This window comes from Nelusetta ayraudi, unplaced genomic scaffold (genome assembly GCF_046127955.1).
Source record: "Nelusetta ayraudi isolate G7.1 ecotype Tasmania unplaced genomic scaffold, CSIRO-AGI_Nayr_v1 ptg000011l, whole genome shotgun sequence".
NCBI lineage: Eukaryota > Metazoa > Chordata > Actinopteri > Tetraodontiformes > Monacanthidae > Nelusetta > Nelusetta ayraudi.
In genome coordinates, this window is record NW_027466061.1 from 5,605,120 (window position 1) to 5,628,042 (window position 22,923).

Consider the following 22,923-nt stretch of genomic DNA (forward strand, 5'->3'; position numbering starts at 1 on the left):
CGCTCTCCGCTCAGCAAATGGTATATTTTTAAGGTTTACGTGCGAATGTATGCTAAAAGGCGAGCAAATGTGCGCACAGCCAATGCTGCCAATGGGACCGTGTTCTAGAGGTTTTAAACGGAGAACAAAAAACAAACAAACAAACAAACAAAAAACTGGGGGGCAGGGGGAGGGGTCGCGGCGGTTCGACAATTCGGTGTTTCGGCTCTGTCGGTGAACTGCGAGGTGGAAGCGGGAAAAGTAGTGAGCGCGAGGGACGCCGGTGCAACTCGGGCTCAAATGTCACGTAACAGGAAGACCAAGTCGGGGGAGGGGGAGAGACGGGGAAGGTGGGGCTACTACACGGCTCCGGGTCTTCTCGCCTCGTAAACAGTTACAACGAGCGCCGAACGCTGGATAAAAAACAGCAGAGAGCGCGAGTTCCCGGTGAGAAGGCGAGGCCGAGGGCAGAGCCGGAGAGGAGACGCACGGCGTGAGAGTGAAATGGTGGAACAGGATTGTTGACAGGGATCTGAACCCCTCACCGCCCCTCCCTCTACCCCCCTTCAACCCCCCACCCAGCCTCTAACGTGCCTTAGCAACAGCTCCTGATCGGCTGAAACTCCATTGGTCAAAACTCAATGCCATGTGGGCGTCTGGGCCAATCAGCGGGCTCTGGTGCAGAACCAAGCCGAGTTGGTGCTTCGACTTCAGCCTTGGTTTCTGGTAGCTGCGGAATGGGGCCCTCTGGTGGCCAGAGCACGGCATAGGAATGTGGAGTTTTCGGCTCAGGCAACCGGCTCGGACGTTCTGTCTTGGCAGCTGCGAAGGAGGTAAAAGACCTGCGGTGAACGGAACTGAGAACAAATCAAAAATAATTAGTGATACCCCTGTTCTTTGACAAAAACTGGATATTTGAAGTCGACATGCATGCAGCTCGGACAATGTTTATTGCTGACATCGTTTTCAGAAACCTAGTAAGAACATCATTTACGTGCCTTCAGTGCAGCGAGCCTCCTGCACTAAATGTGGAGTAGTAGAATATAAGTGTTTGTCAACATTTAAACGCACGATTGTTGATTTTCAATCTAGCTTTAAATCAAAGAGTGCATAAACATCCGTTCATTTAAACTATTATTACCAAAGAGCAGCGATTGGCAACACGTACTGTATAACGAGGTCATACTACCCCCAGGTGGAGTAACTTTATTATTGCAAGATAAAACACTGGACTAAAAAACAAAACAAAAACAAAGAGTGGACATGCAATTTAATGTTTTTTTTGTCTGTAAAAGATTTACTGAAAAAAAACCTTAAAATCCCACACAGTCTTTACTTTGTCACTTAAACTAACATTAATCTGGTACATCCCCACTTTCTTAAAACTGAGACACCTGCAAACTTTATTCTGATGGACGATGTTTGTAAACCCAAATGAGAACCATGAAGGGTTGAATCATCCCGAGTGTCCTCTTAACTTGTAGCACACAAAGCTCTGTGAGGCAGCGGAAGGCAGCCCTGCCTGCTCTGGGTCTGAAATTCTAATTTTAATTGCCGAAATTGCTGACAGCTGAAAAATGTCTCCTCACGTAACTGCATCATCAGCTACAGCTACATAAGTTATGATTGTCATAACTCAAGATTAGATCAGAGAGGCGAGCTGGTCCCGGCATGACTAACAACCCCCGGCCTCTCAAATTGACTTATTAGGCCAGATTGTTGCTGCAGCTAATCTGACTAACACATACGGTTTTGAATCAGACTGACATGAGAAGAGGGCAGGGTGGCATGTTATTATATTTAGTTGTGATTACATTTTTTGCCATTGGAGCTTAATCGGCTCAGCAAACTTCACTTTTTCCTCCGGGGCTAACTAGATTTTGTTTTGTTTTTTGACAGTGGAGGGTTTTTGAGCACAGACTGACTCATTATGGCTGGACATACTTAGTCCAATGGTGTGGTGATTCACAGTTTTACCTGACTGCCAGGAGGTCTTCTATTTTAATCCCTCGGTGGGAGATTTATTTCCCGGGTGCTTTGGTCTCCCCTGCAAACAAAAATATGTATTTAGCAATTAATATCCAGTTGGTGCCCACAACTAAAATGCACTAATAGAGATTTGGACCTGGCTTCTGGGTACCACACATCCCACATCTCCTCAGGAAAACACGGCCAATTGCCAAGAGATGTTGTACAATACTGTGTGTGTGTGATAAATAAAACATCTTCTCAATCAAAAGCGGGCACAGGTGAAATCTCATGGGGTCTTATTTACCATTGCCGCAGCAGAAAAAATAGAGAGCACAAACAGTTTAAAACACGCTCAGAGATACATTCAACATTAGGATGAAAGGTGTAAAAACACAGGCAATAAACATTCTGTGAAACAGCTGTTCATCAAGCAGGTTGTGCGACCCTTTAGGAGAGAATTCATAAGAGATGAACAGATACACAAACTCAATTGACAGTCAGAAAGATAAGCCACAGCTTACCTGTTAGTTTTTGAGGCTGTAGAATGAAGCTGGAGGACCCAGACATAGGAGACATGCACTGTTGACCTGGACCAGCAACCTCGTTAGTACAGTAAGGTCTGTTAAACTAAAGTTTGAATAAAAGTGTTTTGGATTAAAGTCCACTAAATCAGTCCAAATCATCAGCAAACGACAAAGGCAGTACATAATACCTGTCAATCATTCCCCCCATGAAAAAACAACTTACATGTTCTTGAAATGATTCCATTAAAGGTGCCATGGGCTTTTCTTCTTTAACTGTTTGGTGCTGTTACCGCTCCACTAAAACTTTTAAAAATCATTTCTATGTTACTTAGACAATACCAGAGATCATTACATTCAAGTTGGTGCCTTTGACATTTGTATGTATTTTGTACATTCAGTCAGAAAAACTGAACACAAATGAAACACAAAAAAGCAGGACACAGATACATTTTCTATGATGGTCAATGCCATCACTTGAAGCCACATAGACAATTTTGCCAAGTGACCCTTGTAAACGTCAGTCATTGAATATTGTTTCAGTTAAGTGCTTAATAATTTAAGAGTATTTGCATAATATGTATAAACTATGAAGGACTCCCCCGGACCGCCACCACCACCTCTCCTCAAAAAAAAAAAAAAAAAACTCTGCAAAGTGTTACAGATGGATTAATTACTCTGCACACAGTGAGCTGCCAAATTAGGTCAAGCACCCATTTTGGCAGAACACTGAGCCATTTGCGATGAAATACTCATTCTACTCCACTGAAAATTGAGCTCGTCGGTCTTCATTGTGTGGCAACCTATGTTCCTATTTGTCTTGCTCACATTCATCATTATCATTGCAATTAGTGATATGCAATTCAGACAGAGGACAGACAGCTTAAATAGAACACCTGCATTTCCCTCTTATCATGTAATCAGTTTGACCTGTAAAGCCACAAAGAAGAACTAACTCTAATGACAGGAAACTGTCTGATTGCTTATAAAATTGTATTAGAAAATTTGCCTCTTGTAATGCAGAGCGTGCATTCATTGACACATTTTGACATCTGTGTTATTCTTTCGACTTGTAAATTGTTGCAAAGAGGTGTTCTGTAGTTCATTTTAGCCAATAACCCTGAGTTCACTGGAAATTCTAATTACTAACTAACTAATTACTAAGTGTAGGAATGTTAAATAACTTGAACTGGTGTCATATTAAAGTAGCGCCAATTTAAAGTTTAGTTTCAATATAAAGGCTGACTCATTTGAATTTTGAGTCACTTGTTCTGATGCAGCAAGCTTAAATCTGAACACTGCCACCTAGTGGCAGATAGTCAGTAAAGGGTAACAGGGAAACATTACATATATATGTACTTATGTATATATATAGGTTATATATGCCCAAATTCGTCCCTTAGGACATTACAGTTAATCCAAAACTCTGCGGCACGATTGTTAACCGGAACTAGAAGGAGGCAGCATATTACTCCAATTTTAGCTTCCTTGCATTGGCTGCCAGTCAAATTTAGAATTGAATTTAATATTCTAGTTTTAACTTACAAAGCTCTTCATTCTCAGGCTCCTTCTCTCTCCTTTATCATCCTCCAAGAGCCCTTCGCTCTGAGGATTCAGGTCTTTTAGTTATCCCAAAAATTTCTAGAGTTAGGTCAGGAGGTAGGTGTTTCAGTTTCCTGGCACCTTTATTTTGGAACCACCTTCCAGCCTCGGTGAGGGGGGCAGACACAGTTAGTTTATTTAGGAGTAGACTTAAGACTTTCCTTTTTCTTAAAGCTTATAGTTAGATTCCATCCACTGTCAGTTAAGCTGCTGCAGGCTTACGCCGTGGAGGGAGATCTTTCGCTCCCGTTACAGGGACCGTTGCTCTGTGACGGCGGAACTTCTATCACTCTCCTCTCCCAATCAATCTTTGACTCCATCTACTCTGTCCAAACTAGCTCTCATTATGCTTTGTATAGTATGCTCGATATGCATGATACTGCCGCAGTCTCTGTGTCCCCGGCAGGTGATGACCACTGTGCCAGGAGCTGGATTGTGCTGTCCTGGGGGTCTTGGTGTCATCGCTTCGTCCCACCACCACGCCTAGGACCTGGACTTCTCCTATCGGCAGATTGCTCATCGAGATAGGCTCTTGCCTTCCAAAGCATGGACAATTACAGCCTTCGTGGACAGCAGCCTTGAATTATTTCCTATTCTTTGTGTCTATCCATTTTGTGAATGCCTGGTTGGTGTATCTGTTTTTCACTCTGTCCTGTCTGCCACCCTTGCTCACTCTGCTCCTTTCTCTCTGTCTCTGTCTCTCCTCTATTTTTGTATTTCACCCCAACTAGTCATAGGCAGATGATGGCCCTCTGGAGTCTGGTTCTGCCCTAGGTCTCTTGCCACAGGGGAGTTTTTCCCAGCCACTGTCACATCTTGCTTGCTCCGGGGGCCCGGTTGGTTCCCTCTGATTGTATAAAGCGCTTTGAGACGCCATTGGTTGTGATTTAGCGCTGTACAAATAAAAGTTTATTATTTATTATTATTATTATTATTATTATTATTATTATTATTATTATTATTATTATTATTATCATTATTATTATTATTATTATTATTATTATATATAAGTTATTAGACCCATGGTCATTTGATAATTTGTTCATTCTATTCTTAATGCTACAATAGTTCTAGTCGGTTGGTCTTATTGGATTCCAAAATTGGGAAGTATTTTATTTTCAGTTTAACAAGATACTCATACTGAGTCTTCCTGCAGTCTACTAAAGATGGTACAGAGAAATAAAAACAACCAAATAATAGGATTTGAGTAACAAAAAGTTTGCCGCTGATTCAGTATTTCTATCTGAGACCTATACAATGGAAAAGCTGTGCTCTTGCGTACACACACACACACACACACATTCCACAGCGACATCTGTGTCTCGGGCGTAGTGTAGTATTGATTGTTTTTGAGTACAACAGCTGAATAAACAGAGATTAATGGTTCCCCTCATAACGTGGTGTAGGACAGCTATTTTAGGCTTTGATATTTCAGTCTCTTATGTCATAACATCAACAAGAACAGTCAATGCCTGAGACCAGTGTATATAATAACACAAACTCAATGATTGGCAAAAAAGCAACGCCCAAATGGAATCCTTCTGGAATGGAGGAACAGAATAGCTGTCATTCTAAGCACGAAGCACCGTCATCTTTGCGTTAGCTTCTATTTATCCAAGTGGACACATTTCATTCAATTGAATCACTACCTGCAACACAGTGGTGCAGTGATTGGCATTGTTACCTCACAACAAGATGGTCGTAGGTTCAATCCTGGGCATGGGGCCTTCCTGTGTGGAGTTTGCATGTTCTCCCTGTGTCTGTGCGGGTTCTCTCCGGGTTCTCCAGCTTACTCCCACAGTCCAAAAACATGCATGTGAGGTGAACTGGGAACTCTAAATTGTCCAAAGGTGTGTGTGAGTGTGAATGGTGGTATGTCTTTCTGTGTGGTCCTGCAATGAACTGGCAACTTGTCCAGGGTGTCACCCTGCCTTCGCCCTGTGACAGCTGGGAGAGGCTCCAACAGACCCCCGCAACCCTGAGTGCAGGAAGAAGCGAGGATTGAAAATGTATGGATGGATGAGTCACTAACCCATTTGAGGTACAAGTAACTATAAAAGCAGTGTTGTCACAATTTAATTAACAACAACCTTGTTTCTTGATATTTGACAAAACAATTCAATCATTTTAGAATTTAAAGTCCGTGGCTGCACAAGTAATAAAGAAGATTGATATTTCTGAGGTTTAGACTATATGTCAAAATCCAAGTTGCATTGTCAAGTTACGAAGGCCACATTCAGGTCTTGTTCATTTTGCCCAAATCCAATTTTTAATATATATATATATTTTATTTGACCAAGTAAAATCCTATTGAGATCAGGATCACATTAACAACGGCAACCTGGCCAAGAGGTTGTTCATATTATTTCTATAGCTTGTATGGCCTTGAAGTTGAAGAGTTGACAAAATTCTGACCAAATGATAATACGAGGAAGATTTCTCATTCTTTCTTGCAATTGACAAGCTTCCAGAACAGAACAAATAAAAATAAATAAATGGATTTTTGCTATCCAGATTATCTTTGAAGAAAAAACAAAAAACAAAACACATTATATACTGGTCACGTATTAACTGAAAACAGCCTTAGTTACGTAATGTTCACTAGCATATTAAGAACAACAGTAACCAACCAACGGCACAATTCCTCTTTTTTCAGTAAACTTCAAAAGTATGAAATATTTCTGGGAATACAAACGTTATCGTTAGCTTCATTTATTGTCCGATGAAGGCAAAGCTGACTGGTTGTTTTCGTTTGAATCCACTGCCCCCTCGTGGCAAGACTAATGTATGGCATAGTGTGACACACCAGCTACAATGCGACAAAAGATTTGCAAAGTTTTTGATTAAGAATGTCTTTAATGTTTTTTTTTTCCTGTTCAGATACACAACATACAGTGTGTAATAGCCTCTATTTGAAATAGAAATATTTAATTCTGTCAACCCTCCTGGTCATTTATACTCTCACAGTATCTTAGCTTCAAGCAGGTTACTGAATCAGACTAAATGAAACAGACAAACAGGTGCAAGCCTTCACGTTAACCATTCCAGCAATAAATGTTAAATGTCAATAATAAGAAGATATTTTGAATACTTGCAATGTTCTTTTATTTTTCTTGTTTTTTTCCCCTCTTTATTTTAAGCCAACATTGAAATGTTGTGTAAACATGTAAACTTGGTGACTGTGCTTCCATTGCCAGTTGGCTGTCCAAACGTCTGTGTAAAAAAACAAAAAACAAAAACAAAAACATAACACTAATAATAGTAATAATACTGCTTTAGTAATGCTATTTTTTTTTTTTAATTTTTTTTTTTGAAGCGTGGGCAATTCAAAGTCACATCAGACAGCTGGGTCCCTAACTCTATCAACAGAATGTCAAGACAGAACTGCAAAAATTAGCAAAACAACAACTATGATTAGAGCCAGAAATAAGACTAATAAAGTAACCCTACACAAGGTTTTCACAACCTTCCAGTTCACAGGTTAAACTGAGACAAAGCTCTAGACGACGTGAGACTAACAACGAAATCCAACAGCATCACAAGTAAAAATCCCTTGAATTCGTGGTTTGTTTTGAGCTCAGTTTGAACGCCCCTCCCACCTGTTGTTGTTGTTGTTATTTTGTCTGCCTCACTTACAATCATCTTCACTTTTCCTCCTCCTTCTTCCACTCTTTGGCTTTGAAACCAATGAAGGTACAGGTTGCCCCTCCTGCTGGAGGGCATACAGTGTTTAAAAGGCGTCCAGACTACTTTTGTGACCCCAATATTAAGGCTAACCTGAGCTGTTAAAGCACTTCCACTTGTGTTCACCCCAGTCACCTTGTGATTTTATCGCCACCTACGCCAACAGATATACTCATATGCCTGTACCCAATTGGAATCTACCCCTTTTAGATCGGACGAACAAAGGAGAATCAGAAACATACGCATGATAAACCACAGAAGTCTCCTAAACTTGCACCTGCTGTCACAAAAAAAAAGATCCAGCCAGTCACTCAAAACCAAACGACAAACATAATATTTACAAATTCCACTTGGTTCTCCTATGATTAAAAAAAATGTACAGTGTGTTTCACATGGGCTTTTTTTGTTTTGTTTTTTTTCCTCTGTTGTTATAATTCCTGTCCTTGCAGCTCGCTTCAGTCCAGCATGAGGAAATGGCAGTCTGGCTCCAGGGTGTCCTGATTGGACACGCACACATCAACAAAGGGGCAGATGACTCCTGCTCACTTTGTTTATTTTGTGGTAAATGGCGAGTGAGTAATGTTAGTCATCAGAGATGATGCTTCTCTTTTTTTAATTTTTTTTTTTTTAAAACCAGGTTTCGTTCAAAGTATGGCCACTTTGGGTCTCTGCCATTTGTCCAGAGCTGCCCGAGTTTTTATTTATTTTTTTGTTATTATTTTTTAGTTGTTGTTCAGGATGGTCCAGAGCGCACTCCCGTCTCTGATTCCGCTTGTGTGAAAGGATGTGAAACGCAAGCCTTTCTCTCCTTTTTGAACTGTCATAAATATATCTTATCCTTTTCTCCCCCCCGACCTGGCAGGCAGAGGAGACGGGGGCGGGTGGGGGCGGGTGGGGGCGGGAGGGGAGGTCTTGAGACGCGGAAAAAAGCAGACGAGAACAAAAGCGTGGGGCCAGTCTTCAAACACTTGGAGCACGTGTTAATGTCAGTCGCAGACAAAAGCCGTTATCGAGACGACTTGTTCAAAGCAGATGCTCCCTTTTTTGTTGCCGTTGTTGCTGTGACGCAAAACAGTGATTTCTTTCTTCAGGTGAGATTTGAGATACAGCGACTGCACACTTGACAGCTGCAAAAGATAGAGCGTGTTAAAATAAAAGAGAAAGGTGGGAGAAAGGAAAGCAGGTCTTTTCGTCAGTCTCTCTGTTCGCGGCGTTAGGAAATAAAAAAAATAAAGAGGAAATATCTACTCTCTTTGTTATAATCATAAGTTTTATACAATACTTTTATACTCTAATATCCTTCGAAGTACCACAAAGTGCAGCTGAGATTAAAGAAACATAATTCTCAAAAATTAAAAAATAAAATAAAATCAATCAAAACAAATGAAAAACAAGGCAAATCATGAAAATGACAAACGTCCACACTCTTTATAAAAAAAACATGCAACAATTTCAGACAGCAAAGCATATAATAAGATTTTATATTCTTTTTTCCCCCTAAATGAGGATATGGAATCTGATTTCCCTTTAAAGAGACCGACCACAGTGCAACATTAGGTGTACTTGAAAAAATAAAATCAAAGTCAAAAATAAAAGGGTGTGGATCATAAAGAAAAATGAAGGGGTTGGCACTTTGTATGATGGTGATTCTTTTTTAAAACTCTTTTTGTATGATACAGTCAGGATGGACCTCTGCTGGCGCTCCACTGGACGCCGGCGAGAGAGGAGCTTTTTAAATCACAGTACTTGGCACCAAGAATGCTGGTAAAAACGAGATATCAGAATATCATTTTTTTGTTCATTCATATCCTATTTATTAATAATACATAATTTACATTTTTTTTTTCTGTATAAAAGACTCCAAAAGGAAAACAGAGTCTAGAAGCGATTGTGTGTGTGAGAGAGAGGAGAGGACAGGGGTGACGGAGGGACGAGGGACTACATCAATGTTTTGATTAAAAATATAGAATGAAAGGAACAAAGAAAAAGAAAACAAGCTCGCTGGGGGTAGATGCGGACTCACACGGAGGGAGAGAGAGAGAGGCATTGATGGAACACAGAGAAGTGGTGAAATGAGCTGAGGTGGAAACAGACAGAGATGTAATGAGTGAGAAACAAATACAGTGATGGACGTGATGAGAGTTGGGGCAGCCGCGCCGCCGCCGCTTCTAATAGGCGGCCTGGATTCCAGGTCGCGTCCCACACATGAAGCATAATCCAATCTTTTTTTTTTTTTTAAGCCTGTGTCACCCGACAGCTGAAGCCCCAATCTGGAAATGTTCTAAAAGCAGCATTTGTGGAGTACAAAGACACAATTTTCTTTTTCAAAAAAAAAAGGCAAGAACTGTAAAATGGCCTTAAGGGCCTCGTCACAACTAATGACAGACACATAAACTTGTAAACAGCAGAAATCAAGTTTAAAAGCGACTTTATGCTCCCCAGTATAATGTAATGTAGACGTACGGCAAACAAAAAGTCTCCAGGCTGTGACACGTGAGCACACAACACAACCTGCATAGGCGCACACACACAGCAGTGCTCAGGGGTTCGGGGGCGGGGGGGCTCACTTCCAGATTGGGCCTTAAAAGCTGCAATTTGTACGTTTTCCACGATTCGCCGCTTTATGACAGACAGCTTGTCGCCGCATATGGCGCCTCACGCCGCCGCAGTCGTGTCTGTCCTCCGAAATGCACGAAAGCAAATGCGAGTCTGCTTTGTTAAACGTAGTTGTTGCTTTTTTTTTGTATTTCTTTCTCTTTCGTTTACGCGCTGGAACAACACGTGCAGCAAAAAGGAAGCGAGAAAAGCTGCGCATGAGATGCCTGACGATCCTCACGGTGACGAGGCGATACGGTGGTGTTTGGGTGGCAGTTGGCAGGAGGGGGGGGGTTAGACCCCCCCTCACCCTACCGACACGTCCAAACCGCAGCTCTGTCGGACGGCTTGACGGGGAGAGGAGATAAAGGGGGGCCGAGGAGTTGGGGTTTGGAGGGGGGGGGCTGTCGGATGAAGAGGGCTGAGGGGCTGAGAGTCTGAGAGCGGGCGCCGCCCTGCTCCTATACGCGGGTGGTGGAGTGTTGGTGGGGCAGGGCGTTGTTGCTGTGGCTGGGCACGGGCGTGGTGGAGGGGGTGGGAACGGGCGGGTACGTGTTGAAGGGGTGCAGGGGCTGCATGCTGCTGATGGTGCTGGGGATCATGGTGATGGTGTTGGCCGTCATCAGCGGCACGTCCTCGGGCGCCCGCCGCAGGGCCAGCGTGTAGTCGGGCGGGCAGACGGGTGGCCTCAGGGGATCCAGGTCGCCGTGGATGCCGCGGGACGGCAGCGGCGTGCCGTGCTCCAGCTCGGCCCGCTGCTGCTTCATCTGCAGTGACATCAGCTCCTCCTCCTGGCTCAGCGCCAGGTCGTTGTGCGGCGGCGCCCCCACCACGCCCATGCCCATGCCCATGCCCATGCCCATGCCCACGCCCATGCCCATGCCCAGGGTGGCGCCGCGCTGCGGGGACAGCCGGCGGTGGCGCCGCTGCATCAGTTCGTGGCGCTTGTCCCGCTTGTAGTAGAGCGCGGCGAAGGCCAGCACGTTGAGGAAGAGCAGCGAGGCGCCCACGGCCACCGTCACGCTCAGCTCGGTGGAGTAATCCCGCGTCTCGGCCGGGAAGGGCGGGAAGCGCGGCTTCTCCGAGCTGTCGATGTCAGTTTCGGGCGGGTAGGTGATGATGGGGCGGTGGATGGGCCGGCGGCTGTTGTCCTCGGGCGGCAGGTGGGTGGTGGTGGTGTCAACCCGGCGGAAGCTGTGCAGGTGCGGCACCAGCTCCAGCCAGAAGGCCACCTTGTTGGCCCGGTAGTTGTCCCTGACGCGCGGCTTCAAGCCGATATGCAAGTACTGCTTGTCTTTGGAGCTGAACTTGGTCCAGATGACCTCCTCGAAGCGGTTGGGCTTGGTGTGGATGAAGGTGGTGTCCTGAGGCACTGGCAAGTTGGGATCTCTGCGGGAAGGAAGACACAGAGTCCAAACGTGTTCAAGGTCAAGTGTGTGAAATTTGGCCTGATTTATGATTTTTTTATTGGTACAAGCTTAATACACTGCCCATAAATACATTAATAAAAGTGTTTACTCACAGCACAATAAAAGTCATTTGGTTTTCCGACCCATAAAACAGTTCTTATGTGTGTGTATGTATGTGGGTATATATGTGTATATATATATATATATATGCATATAATTGATGTCGCTGTTTCTTCTTAAAATCTCCAAATATTACACACCTGACCTTTCAGTCAATGATACATTTGACCAAGTCACTGTGAATACACAGTGACTTGGCACACAAGCAAAAGATGGTTCTCAAATGTGTGTTGAACTAACCCTGTTTTGGCAAAGTTGGTCCAGTACGTCATGACCACGGCGCTCAGCATCACGTCGTTCTTGGAGAAGTTGCAGGGGAACAAGTCAGTGGCTCCCACCATGGGAATCCCGAACACGTAGGGGATTTCATCTCCGTGGGCGGCGTCTGCCCAGTCTGGCCTCGCTTCAGTCTGACAGTGGTGGTGGAAGGTGTAGAAAAACACAGGGGACTGGAACTCAGCGTGCAGCTTGGCCGTGGCCACGGCCGGCGCCACCCACTGGTGGTCCGTGAACAGAGCCAGAAGGGTCTTCCTGCGCATGTCGCTGTTGTCCCGGTCAGCCCAGTCTGTGTACATGAACTTGATTGTTTCCCTCAGGATATCTTTACCTTGCAAAAAACAAATGCAATGTTAGCATGTTTGCCAGAAATGGTAATATTTAACAACACAAACTCCTTTCATTTGGTGTTTCACTGCTACACATCATGTTCAGCATTAGGGTATCAACAAGACCATTTTGAGTAACAATGCTATCTTGCCATCCCAAGATTTGGTAGCAAACTACAAATCAAAACAAATAAACAAAACAACACATCATTGAACATGCAGGTGAGTCTCCATGTCCACACTGCCAGCCACTGATAGAGAGCTATTAAACTTGCACTTGATTACATAAGCAATCAGCTTCCTTTGAATCAAGGAAGCAACGGGAAATAGCTATCCTTAAAAGCCCTGAAAGAGAAAGAAGAAATAAGGTAACACGCGCGAGCTTTGCTGCTGCTGAACAGATTCTATTGGACAGAAGATTCCTCCTAAAAATATTTCAAACACAATCAGCTACACAATCAAACACTGTAATTTAATTTAAAATATAAAAATATAAAAACTGCTTTGTACAAGCTCATGTGTTAAGGCAGTGAAGGAATCTGACCATCTGGATATCCATAAAGATTGTCCACAAAGTTGGAGATGGTGCAGTCGAATGAGGCTGCTGATATTCCATCTTCCCCCTCGCTGTCGTCCACAAATTTCAAGCCCTCTCCCTGGTTGACACCCAGCAGTATGTCATAGTTCAGGAACTCGCCCTGGCGTCGTAAAATACACACACACACACAAACATACAGACAAGCGTTGAGGTGACATCACTAAATTCTGCTTTGCACATCGCATTCAAAAAAATAAAAATGCCATAAATAATTGTAAATAAATGCTGAGATGCGGAGGCTCCACCTGCTGCATGAGGATCTCGGGATCGTCGGGCACCACGTCTCCGTCTACCACAGGCCCGAAGGCGATGTGGTAGCGTGTGGGCTGGATGTCCTGGTCAACAAGCTCCCGGAAGCTCTTCCTCCTCAGGCAGTCCACCAGCTCAGCCATGTCCCCCAGAGAGCAGCCAACCTTCTTGGCCAGGATCTTGGTGTACATCACAGGCAGGTAGTTGACAGCCCAGCTGGAGATGGCCGAGCCACTCTGAGCGATGGCCCTCTGGAACAGGCCTGCAGAAAAGGAATGGCAGCCATTAGTCTCCCTCTTGGTAAAACACTCTTTCGCTTCTTTATTTTTTTTAAACTTTTCTTTCTCTCCCCTCTCCCGACACACTTTTTTTTTGCAACTGATGGGGCTTTCAGTGGAAGTTTAATAATGCATGTCGGAGGAGAAAGGCAGCAGGAAGCGGAGGAGGAGGAGCATGCGTTCCATAGGAGGCCGGCTGAAGTGGCTGTGGTGCCGCTTTGATCGACACAGAAAATCTTTAGTAACACTAAAGGGAGGGAATTCAAGTGTTTCTATTGCATGCAACTGCGGCTAGAAACCAAAAACGTGAGGACTGGAGCCTGCAAGCAGGCAGAGGGGGCTCAACAGCCACGCAGGGCGAAGAAACCACCGAAAACCGCTCACGTCGCTGCGCCGCTGGCTGTTATGTAAAGGCTCGCTGTCCCTCTGTTTTATCTGCAGATTCTGTCATTAATAATTAAGCCTCACCTCCCCCAACACCCTCCTCCCTCCATATTCTGCATGTGCCCCACCCCCCGCTCCTCTCCCTGTGAAATCAATTAAGAAGCCTCTAAGATGCAGCTCCAGCTCGACGGCGCGTCTCATCCTGCCTCGGTTTGGGCACGCACGCACGTACACACACACACACGTACACACACATACACACACACACACACACGCACACGCACACGCACACTGATGCAGACAAATAAGAGAGGCACACTCTGTCTCTTTTGAAATGGCTCAACCTTTGAGTTTGTCCGCACACTTTGGAAAAGAGGTGAACTTTTTTTTTTTTTTTGGCCACCACTCAGTACACAGGGACCACAAACGGTTGTATTGTGACCAGAGTTCTATTCCAAAAGACAATTCACTAAACAAATGAAAAAAAACAAACAAACCCAATAATCTCCATTAAAACCTTTGGAAAGTAGCTTCAATGTTGATCTGAGGATATAAGGTTGAAATTGATACAGATTGGTTTGGGACTTTCTTTTGTTTTAATGCAGCACCATCCACACTTAATGATGGAGGAAGTCCGGAGGTTACTTAAATGCATCAGTCTGTGCTTGTGGGAGCGTGCATGTCTCGACAGCATGCAGCACAGTCGGCACTGACTAGAAACTTCCCAACTAACAATGCGGCCGGTACTTCCCAGTGACTGAAAAATATTCCTCATCTTCTCCTGGATGTCTTCCAGCCTGACGAAAAAAAAAAAAAAAAAAAAAAAGCTCGCCTCAGAGCGAGTGCTCGTGCTCCCATGCAGCACGCTCAGAATTCTGATTGTGTCCTTCACGTAGCGCAGAGAAAAAGATTCTTTGTATTTCATCCGTCCGAGCTGGGTTTTGTCGGTGTGAAGGTTAACAGTCCGGTAATAACATAATCTAAATTCTTGGTAAAGTATAAAGCTCTGTTTTCACTCTGAGCACCACCAGCCAAAAAATAAATCAGAAGATTAAACATCAAACATCTGGTGGCGTTTTTTTTTTTTCCCCAACAGATCCGCTGTTCAAAAACAAATGAGGGGGAGGTGCAGGGGCCGTGTGGTACAATAAAGGCGTTTTTGGGGAAATATCACAGCCCTGGTGTGGATTTCTCCATCAAGTCCACTGCTCCCTGAGGATGAAAGCACAGCCGTGTGCAGTGACTGGAGCTGTTGCCTCACGGCAAGAAGGTCACAGGTTCAATTCTCCCCATGCTTCTTCCCGCAGCCCAAAAGACATGCAGACTGGGCTTAATTGACAGCTCTACAGTGCGGATGTGGATGCGAACGCAGATGCTTTTGACGTTCCATTTCTGCAATCGCCTGAACATTTTGCCTAAAACGGCACATTCATACAGCATTTTTGAAGGGCTTGAGACAGTGGGAGTAACAATTCATAATAATCACACTGAGAACCTTGAAATATGCAGATGGCATGAATCATTTCACAACCCCTTTTCTTCAAGCCTGCAGTTGAAGCAGACGGCACAGTCAGAGTCGGCCAGGTTCGGAGCAGTGATCAAAAGAAGCCAAGACAGAGAGGAAAATTTAAAGCACTTTGTCTACAGGAGTTGGCTGATGGGGGAAGTGGGAACTTCCGTAGTCGTCTTGAAGGAAAAATGCAAAATGCTGAAATGGTGCCAAATGACTTCATTCATCCACCGAGTGGAGCATCATTTGTCAAGAAATCTCGACAAGACTGCACTAGCTCCACCAAGTTCTAGAAGGCAATTTAACTGCACCATGCCTTTTAAGATTACAAGAAGAATTAAATTACACAAGCAAGTATAGGCATTCACCAAGATGCATTAATGGTGTGCGCAGCATTCATATCAAGTAAACATGAGTAGCAGTTCAGGGAATGATATCATACAGATCTGTGTGCATTTAAATATTATAAATGATGATGATCCTTTATCATTTCATGGCAAAGTGGGAGATGTAGAAATAATGAGCAATGTACATATTTCATTCATCTGTAACACTTAATCCAGACAGGATTAGTTTTATTGCATGGGTGCAGTCTGGCTGGCGCTCTCCGCTGGGGAGCAATGTGTTTGGGATTATTGCAGGGTGTCGCTCCAAGTTCAGTAACGGTTTTGTAAAAATATTAATAAAAAATATTAATAATAACCTGCTATTTTTATCTGTCTGTCAACAAACAACAAACTTTTCCCCCTTATAAATCATAATCTATTGCGCCTTTATATAGCTTTAAAAATATGTGACAAAGACAAAATATCACCCAAGTATTTCACTCGGGGCGAAGCTAAGCTGGAATATGTTAAAAATAAATAGACAAATAATAAAATAAATTAAATTAAATACAACTTTACTTTACTTTATACCTGAAGTTAATCCGGACAAAGGCACATTCGAAATGTGCTGAATTGTTATTGATGTGAACATTTATGATGTTATTTGTGATGCGACATTGATGCCCTTTCAAGTTTTTAGGAAATGTTTAAGATGAAAATGAAATCATCGATAAAACAGTTCCTAAACAAATGCAGGCATGCGCACATCAACCTGGAAACAGAGGTCATAGATCACAGCCATCATTGTTAAATTCTTGCTAAAACTTAGAAGGACTTGAGAAATAAAATGTCCTTTGAAGTTTTTTAAGTCAAGCATTAGCTTGATGTTGTTTCTGGCCTGCAACCAGCCCATACTGCCACCTACTGGACACTTTATTTACTTAAAACCAATTTTTTTGACAACGCTCCAAATACATGATATCTTTTTTTCCAGAGCATAAAATCCTCTTTTACATTTATTCCCCAACCTGACTCGTCACATGGAAAGTCTCCTCTAAGCCCAGCATTTATTCGACACTGATATGACAGTTAAGGGACTTTACCCTCGGAGTGGTGGGAGAGGATGAGGAGGTTCACACAGGTGGCGCCGGCTCCCGAGCCAAAGATGGTGATTCTGTCAGGGTCTCCTCCAAAGTGGCCAATGTTTTCATTGAGCCAGCGCAGGGCCTGGATCTGGTCCAGCAGGCCATAGTTCCCCTTAGCAGACTGGTCCCCTGTGCTCAGAAACCCTGCGGGGCAAATTAAAGCAAACGTGGAGGGGGAAAAAGAAAAAGAGAACACTTGGGTTTACAGAACAATTGTGTTGACTCTCAAATATAGAACAATATGTTCAAATATAAAACAAACAAAAAAATGACAAGCAGGAAAGGCATTCGGTCAAGTCAGGGACACCTTAATCCCCAACTGGTCTCAAGTCTGCTTGCATACTTTGCCCTGATACCCACGCAGAAAATGCAACAGAGGGACAGACAAACAGAGGTCATGATTCACCCACTTCCTGCTGCTTGCAGAAAGTGAGAAAACAAATATGACTGGAGATCAGCACAATGTGAGAGCTTCTAACAGTGGAACAGAACGGATGACACATAAAGGAGGAATTTCATTGCTTAACTAAGACGTGTTGCATTAACGATCCTTCTTTTGACTGGAATTACCGACAAAACAAACCAAAAAGAAACCCCTGAAGAAAACGGTGCGCAGCTCAGACGTCTGGACCTCCTTTTGACGTCACAAGGAACGACACGCTGCAATTCTTACTTTTCCGTTTGCCTCTGTGCTCAATGACAGAAGTCCGCACCCATCAAACAACAGATAATTCACCTTTAACTATATGTATTGTGGCAGGAAAAAAGAGAATAACCATAACATTTAAGGGAGAAGGAGCAATAAATAAGATGCCTAAGATGCTATTTTGATAGTACTGACTTCTTCTTTCTACGGCGACAGTCGGTGTATTTTAGGATGATGACTAGTTTGGAGCCCTCAGACTGCATGTAGTGCAACCATGCTATAAGTTACCTAAATGACCATAATAATGATACAACAAAGACGTAAGGGAGGGGGGATGCAATAATTTATGTTATACAGTAGCCCCCCTGTTTCCCTGCCATGACCCCTGATCATTGTGTCTGCTGTGTATTAGCTGCCCTGGTGCCGTAATGATGAGTTACTCTAAAGCAGGGGTGGGCAATTATTTTTTGCAACGGGCCACATGACAGACCTGCATCGTTTCGCCGGGCCACAGAAGTTTTGTTGACGGGGGGGCTATCGCGCTACGCTAATGTGCCGGCAAAGTTTTGTTGGAGGGAGGAGGGGGAGAAAGTGGAGGAGCGCACTGTCGCTATTGCCGGCAAATTGTCGGGGGGCTTGTTGGAAATTGCGCTAACGTCCCGGCATTACTTCGTATCATTGATTTTTTCCTTGTTTTGTTGATTTATGACTAGCTTCACGCGGGCCGGATTGAGACACGCAGCGGGCCGGATGTGGCCCGCGGGCCGTACTTTGCCCACGTCTGCTCTAAAGGGAGGGTGAAGGAAAATAAAAAACAACAGGGCCGACAGGACTCAAGAGTCCGGCGGTGAGTGCGCAGACAGTAAAAGCAAGGCCGTCAGCACATTTTCAAGTGCGCTCAACAGGAAATTAAGTTTTATTGTCGATGGGTATAATAGAAGAGACGGCGGTCGCAGCAAGGACAGTAGTGCTGATGGTGGCAGCAGTGGTAACAATAAGCTGCCAAGATGACCCCTCTAGACCAGTCAGTGACATATCACACCACTAATATTGCTGGGAACCTTTTCTGTCCTTTTGGTTAGATTTGTATGACTTTAGTTGTGCATTGTAGGACGGCCCTGGTGAACAGTGTCTGAGTAATTTCAATCTCCGGGAAATTACTTCAAAAAAATGACTTCAGAAAATACTTCAGCCAGTCTTATAAGGGCACGACACACACACACACACACGGAAAACAATCGTGAGAAAACAACAATATCTCTACGTTTCTAAATGATAATGAGATAATCATGAGAAACTGCAGCCTGATTAAATTGTGAGATAGAGATTATGGGATTATCGCATTCATTAGAAACCATGGCGGCTCTGAGCTCCAACAGTGGAAAGTTAAGAATTAGAATGATTACAAAAATCAAAATCTTGTTACTTTTAATAGCATCAGTGTGGCAGCAGAAATCCCATTTAAGGGACAGCAGCACTTTTTTTTTCTAGCCGTGAGAATGTTTTATGTGAATCAGTGAGCTTCAGATCATGTGCACAGACATATAAAGTAGATGTACTGACTGTCATGCTTATGGAGATGTGCGTCTGCAGGTAAATATAATGACGTTCAACTGGGCTGGCAATGTGGCCTATAAGGCCCCAAGTTAACAACAGTTAACAGCATGACTTTGTCTTAAAAGCCTTATTGCAGTTGTAATAAGAGACCAGTTTCATGTTGAGACTGACTGTATTTTCTTCAGAATATTTCTCACAGTTGCGTTGTGGTTTTCAGCAGGGTCGCCTTTTTTTTTTTTTTTGCTAGCCCCCTTTTGGGCCGTTTGTTTGCCTAAATTATCCTCAAATCGCGTCAGTGATTGACTGGCGTTGGGCCTGGTGTGACTCTGACCTGTGATGTGTCAGCGCTGACCCGTGCCGCCTATAAAAAAGAGAAAAAACAACCGGCGAGCGAACTGCCCCGCGGCTGCAAAGCCGATCGCTGAGCTGTCTGCTGCCACAGTTGCCTGGCAACTGTCCAGAGTTTCAGGCAAGGTAACGCGGACGCTCCCGCACGCAGACGTTCCACGTCCACCCGCACGTTAAAGAAGCACACAAACGCACATCACGGCGACCCCCCAAAATAGAGAGAGAGAGACAAACAAAGGGTCAAACGTTGAGAAACTGGCGTTCGACCTTGGGCTTGGCGCCCCCTGCTGCCCTCTCATCTTCCACCGCGTCGGAGAACTGCTGTACGATCCCCTCCTCATCCCTCTTCCTCTTCCTCAAAGTTCCCCCCCCGCCCTCTGACGGCCCCCCTTTCCTCATCTGCTGAGCTGGTCTTCCTACTGACTTTAGCGCTGAGAGCAGCAGTTTATGATGCTGAACTCATGTATATTCAACACTTGCTTTAGGTAATGGCCAAGGAACTGCGAGGAGGAGTCATCAACCTCGGAGCAAAGATACAGAGTGAGACGGCGGAATGGATGGATGGCAGGGAGCGGAGGAGCCACTGACGGAGGAGGGGGGGCTTTCAACAGTGTCACCAAGGGAAACACAACAGATCCCTGGAGACAGTCGGAGGATGACGTCTGGCTCCCGCGCGCAGAGCTTTCTGGAAATAGACTTTATGAAATCTATGACTTTATGGACGCTGGACCTGATGAATGGGAAAATGGTCAAGGCAAATAGTGTTTCTGTACAATGAGATGAGTCACCGAAAAAAAAGCTATTATCTCATATTGATATGGCGCTGCAGGGTGATGTTTCATCCAACCGGGGCTGGACAATAAATCCATGTGGAGAACTTTGGTGGATGAGGAGGATATTTTACTTTTAGGGAAACAGAGCGTGTCATCAGAGCCTTTGCGCATGCTGAGTTTATTCGTGGCGCCACGGTGAAACCACCACTGCAGAAGCCCGCTATGCTAAAGGAGAGAGAGAGAGAGGGAGAGAGAGAGAGAGAGAGAGAGAGGGAAACCACAGTGCAACGCTGGAGCGCAGCCAGTCATGTGACTGAGAGGAGAACATGCATCCGCAGAGTAATGTTTAGGACCGAAGAGATCGACTGCAGTGGGTCACCGAACATTCCAGCGCACACAGAGGAGGAGGGACAGGGGGGATGGGAAGGTTTGAGGGTGAATCAGGCGTGGATATCCACGTGAAAACAGACTTAAACCCGGAATCAGACCCAGTTTTTGCCCTCAAAACTACTGTCGCATCCCAAAAGATTGAGGTGTGAAGGGAAACTACAAAAGGACGTGTTACATAAGCTCAAGTGTGACGTCATGCAGGGGGCGACAGGGCGTGTCAGAGAGCAAGAGAAAGATTTCCTCTTGTTTTTTCTATCACAGAGATAAAATACAGCCATGTTTATGCTAAATTAATTACGGAGAAAGACACATCACTGCAGGGAGAGAAAAAAGATAAAATAAACACGGCAGCTGCCGAATTCCTCACGCGCGCTGAAGACTGAAGAATCAGCTCGGATGATTGGAGCGGAGTGGATGTGATCATTCGTCACCGCGTGGCAACCTTGGGGATTAACGGCAGTGCGCGAATGCAACGGCGGATGAATACGCTTGTATCTCTGCACTGAGCCTGTGCTGATAAATGATCATCTCGCCTTGTTTAGTTTATTTATTTATTTTTTTGAAAGACTTTTGAGAGCCCTTTGGTCCATGAGTGCTCTGTCAACAAACTGAAGGAAGAGCAGAGGGGTTGAAAATTACTGAGAGAATACACAGGGTGCTGAGTGATGGCCTTTTAAGAATCCACATCTAAAACTCCAACCCCCCCCGCCGCCCCCATTGTGCGATATGAAAGAATTGCAACAATCTGATGTAGAAATGACTCCACCTTACGTTCGGATCAGGCAACTTCGTCAACTAAGTCAATATCTTGAGCATCCATCTTGATAGGCTCCACCTAAAACACATTCATTTTGTCCTGTTAGAGCATGGGTAAACTACAGCACAGGGGGCATATGCTGCCAATTAAGCTGTTTAATCTGGCTACCAATCTTGAAGAAATGACATTAATAGTAAGTAAGTACAGAAATAGCTGTATTTCATCAATCTGTTCAGTGTTTTAAGAATCATTCAATGGATTTTCTCAGTAGGAATGATGTTTTCATTGTCCACCTATATGGTTTTGGCAAAAAATAAATGCATGATGTGTGTTCCAATACTCCCACTAATAGAAAGACATTTGCTATGTGGCTAAATTCGTGAAAATATGATTGGTTTACTTTAAATGTAATTGTCTTCATTGTTTCCTCCCCCTGCACTGCATGGCTGTAAACGGATGGATTGATCCAATTTGGGAAGGATTTTCAAGTTGTGTGCGTCATTGTCATTGTTTATAGACTTATCTCTCCCAGTTATGACTCTAGGTTTAAATGGAGCAATGCTGTGCAAAAAAACAACAACAAGGCCTTGTGAAGATTTAATCAAAAAATGAGAACAATGTGAAGGACAAATATTCATTAGAAAGTCAAACAAAATTGAAATAACAATGTTTTCTTATTTTATGTGCCATTACCAATGAGGCAACACTAATCTAGACAAGGTAAAAAAAAAAAAAAAAAAAACATTTCATGTGTGCACCAGAAACTTCCAGGTGCTCACCAGAAGGTTTCAGGTGCGGTTTCCCTTTTGGGCCTCCGTAAGTTGTCCATATTTTGTGTGAAAACCTTGTTTTCCCCCTGTGTGTGACTACAATAACATTGCCATCAAAAAATAAAAAAGATACACATAAAGGGTTCATTGAAACATTTTAGTCAATTTTATGTCTTTTGCAAATCTTAATCATTCATTGAATCTTCATCACTTTCACCCCTCTTCCCTTAATATTCTACAAAAAGAAAATCCAACTTGTAAGTTTAGTGACAATATAAACGCAAACAATATTTTCTAACCAGATTCCTTAGGAAAAAATGGCCTACTTCTAGATGAGGATAGAGACGGTGAGGACGGTGTTGTGCGATGCGAGAGAAGACAGATAACTGCAGACTTGGGGAGACCGTGGCCCTCCGGAGGCGGAGGTAGGTGTGTTTTATTTGTATTTAGGGACAGCTGAGTGACGGGAAGGCGGCAGTCTGGAGGGAACTGACAGCAGAGTCGGCGCCGGCTAAAAATAACGCTCATGTCGCATTTACAGTGTTGCACAACAACAAGCTAAACAAGGCGCACAATTAGAAGTGATGCTCCAAGCTCACTGAGCTAAGTAACATTCGCGCCCATACTGTCTGACTTCACTGCCATTTACAATCATTTTCATGCGCACGGGGCTTGTAAAATCGTTTTCATTAGGTAGAGCTCAGTG

The 22,923-nt window shown here is 44.0% G+C and overlaps 1 protein-coding gene across 3 annotated transcripts in view; it reads right to left on the minus strand.

Moving 5' to 3' along the window:
- Nucleotides 1-6,909: 6,909 nt before the first annotated feature.
- Nucleotides 6,910-22,923, minus strand: part of LOC142884552 (neuroligin-2-like) — a 63,018-nt gene continuing 47,004 nt past the window's right edge. For 2 of the 3 annotated variants that reach the window (XM_076020265.1, XM_076020266.1), the window contains exons 5-9: nucleotides 16,935-17,120; nucleotides 13,330-13,595; nucleotides 13,031-13,184; nucleotides 12,122-12,488; nucleotides 6,910-11,741 (exon numbers count right to left, since the gene is read on the minus strand). In XM_076020265.1, the coding sequence (XP_075876380.1) occupies nucleotides 10,814-11,741; nucleotides 12,122-12,488; nucleotides 13,031-13,184; nucleotides 13,330-13,595; nucleotides 16,935-17,120 (1,901 nt within the window). In that variant the 3' untranslated portion in view covers nucleotides 6,910-10,813. The remainder of the gene's footprint in view (nucleotides 11,742-12,121; nucleotides 12,489-13,030; nucleotides 13,185-13,329; nucleotides 13,596-16,934; nucleotides 17,121-22,923) is intronic. The other variant, XM_076020267.1, reaches the window with a different exon arrangement.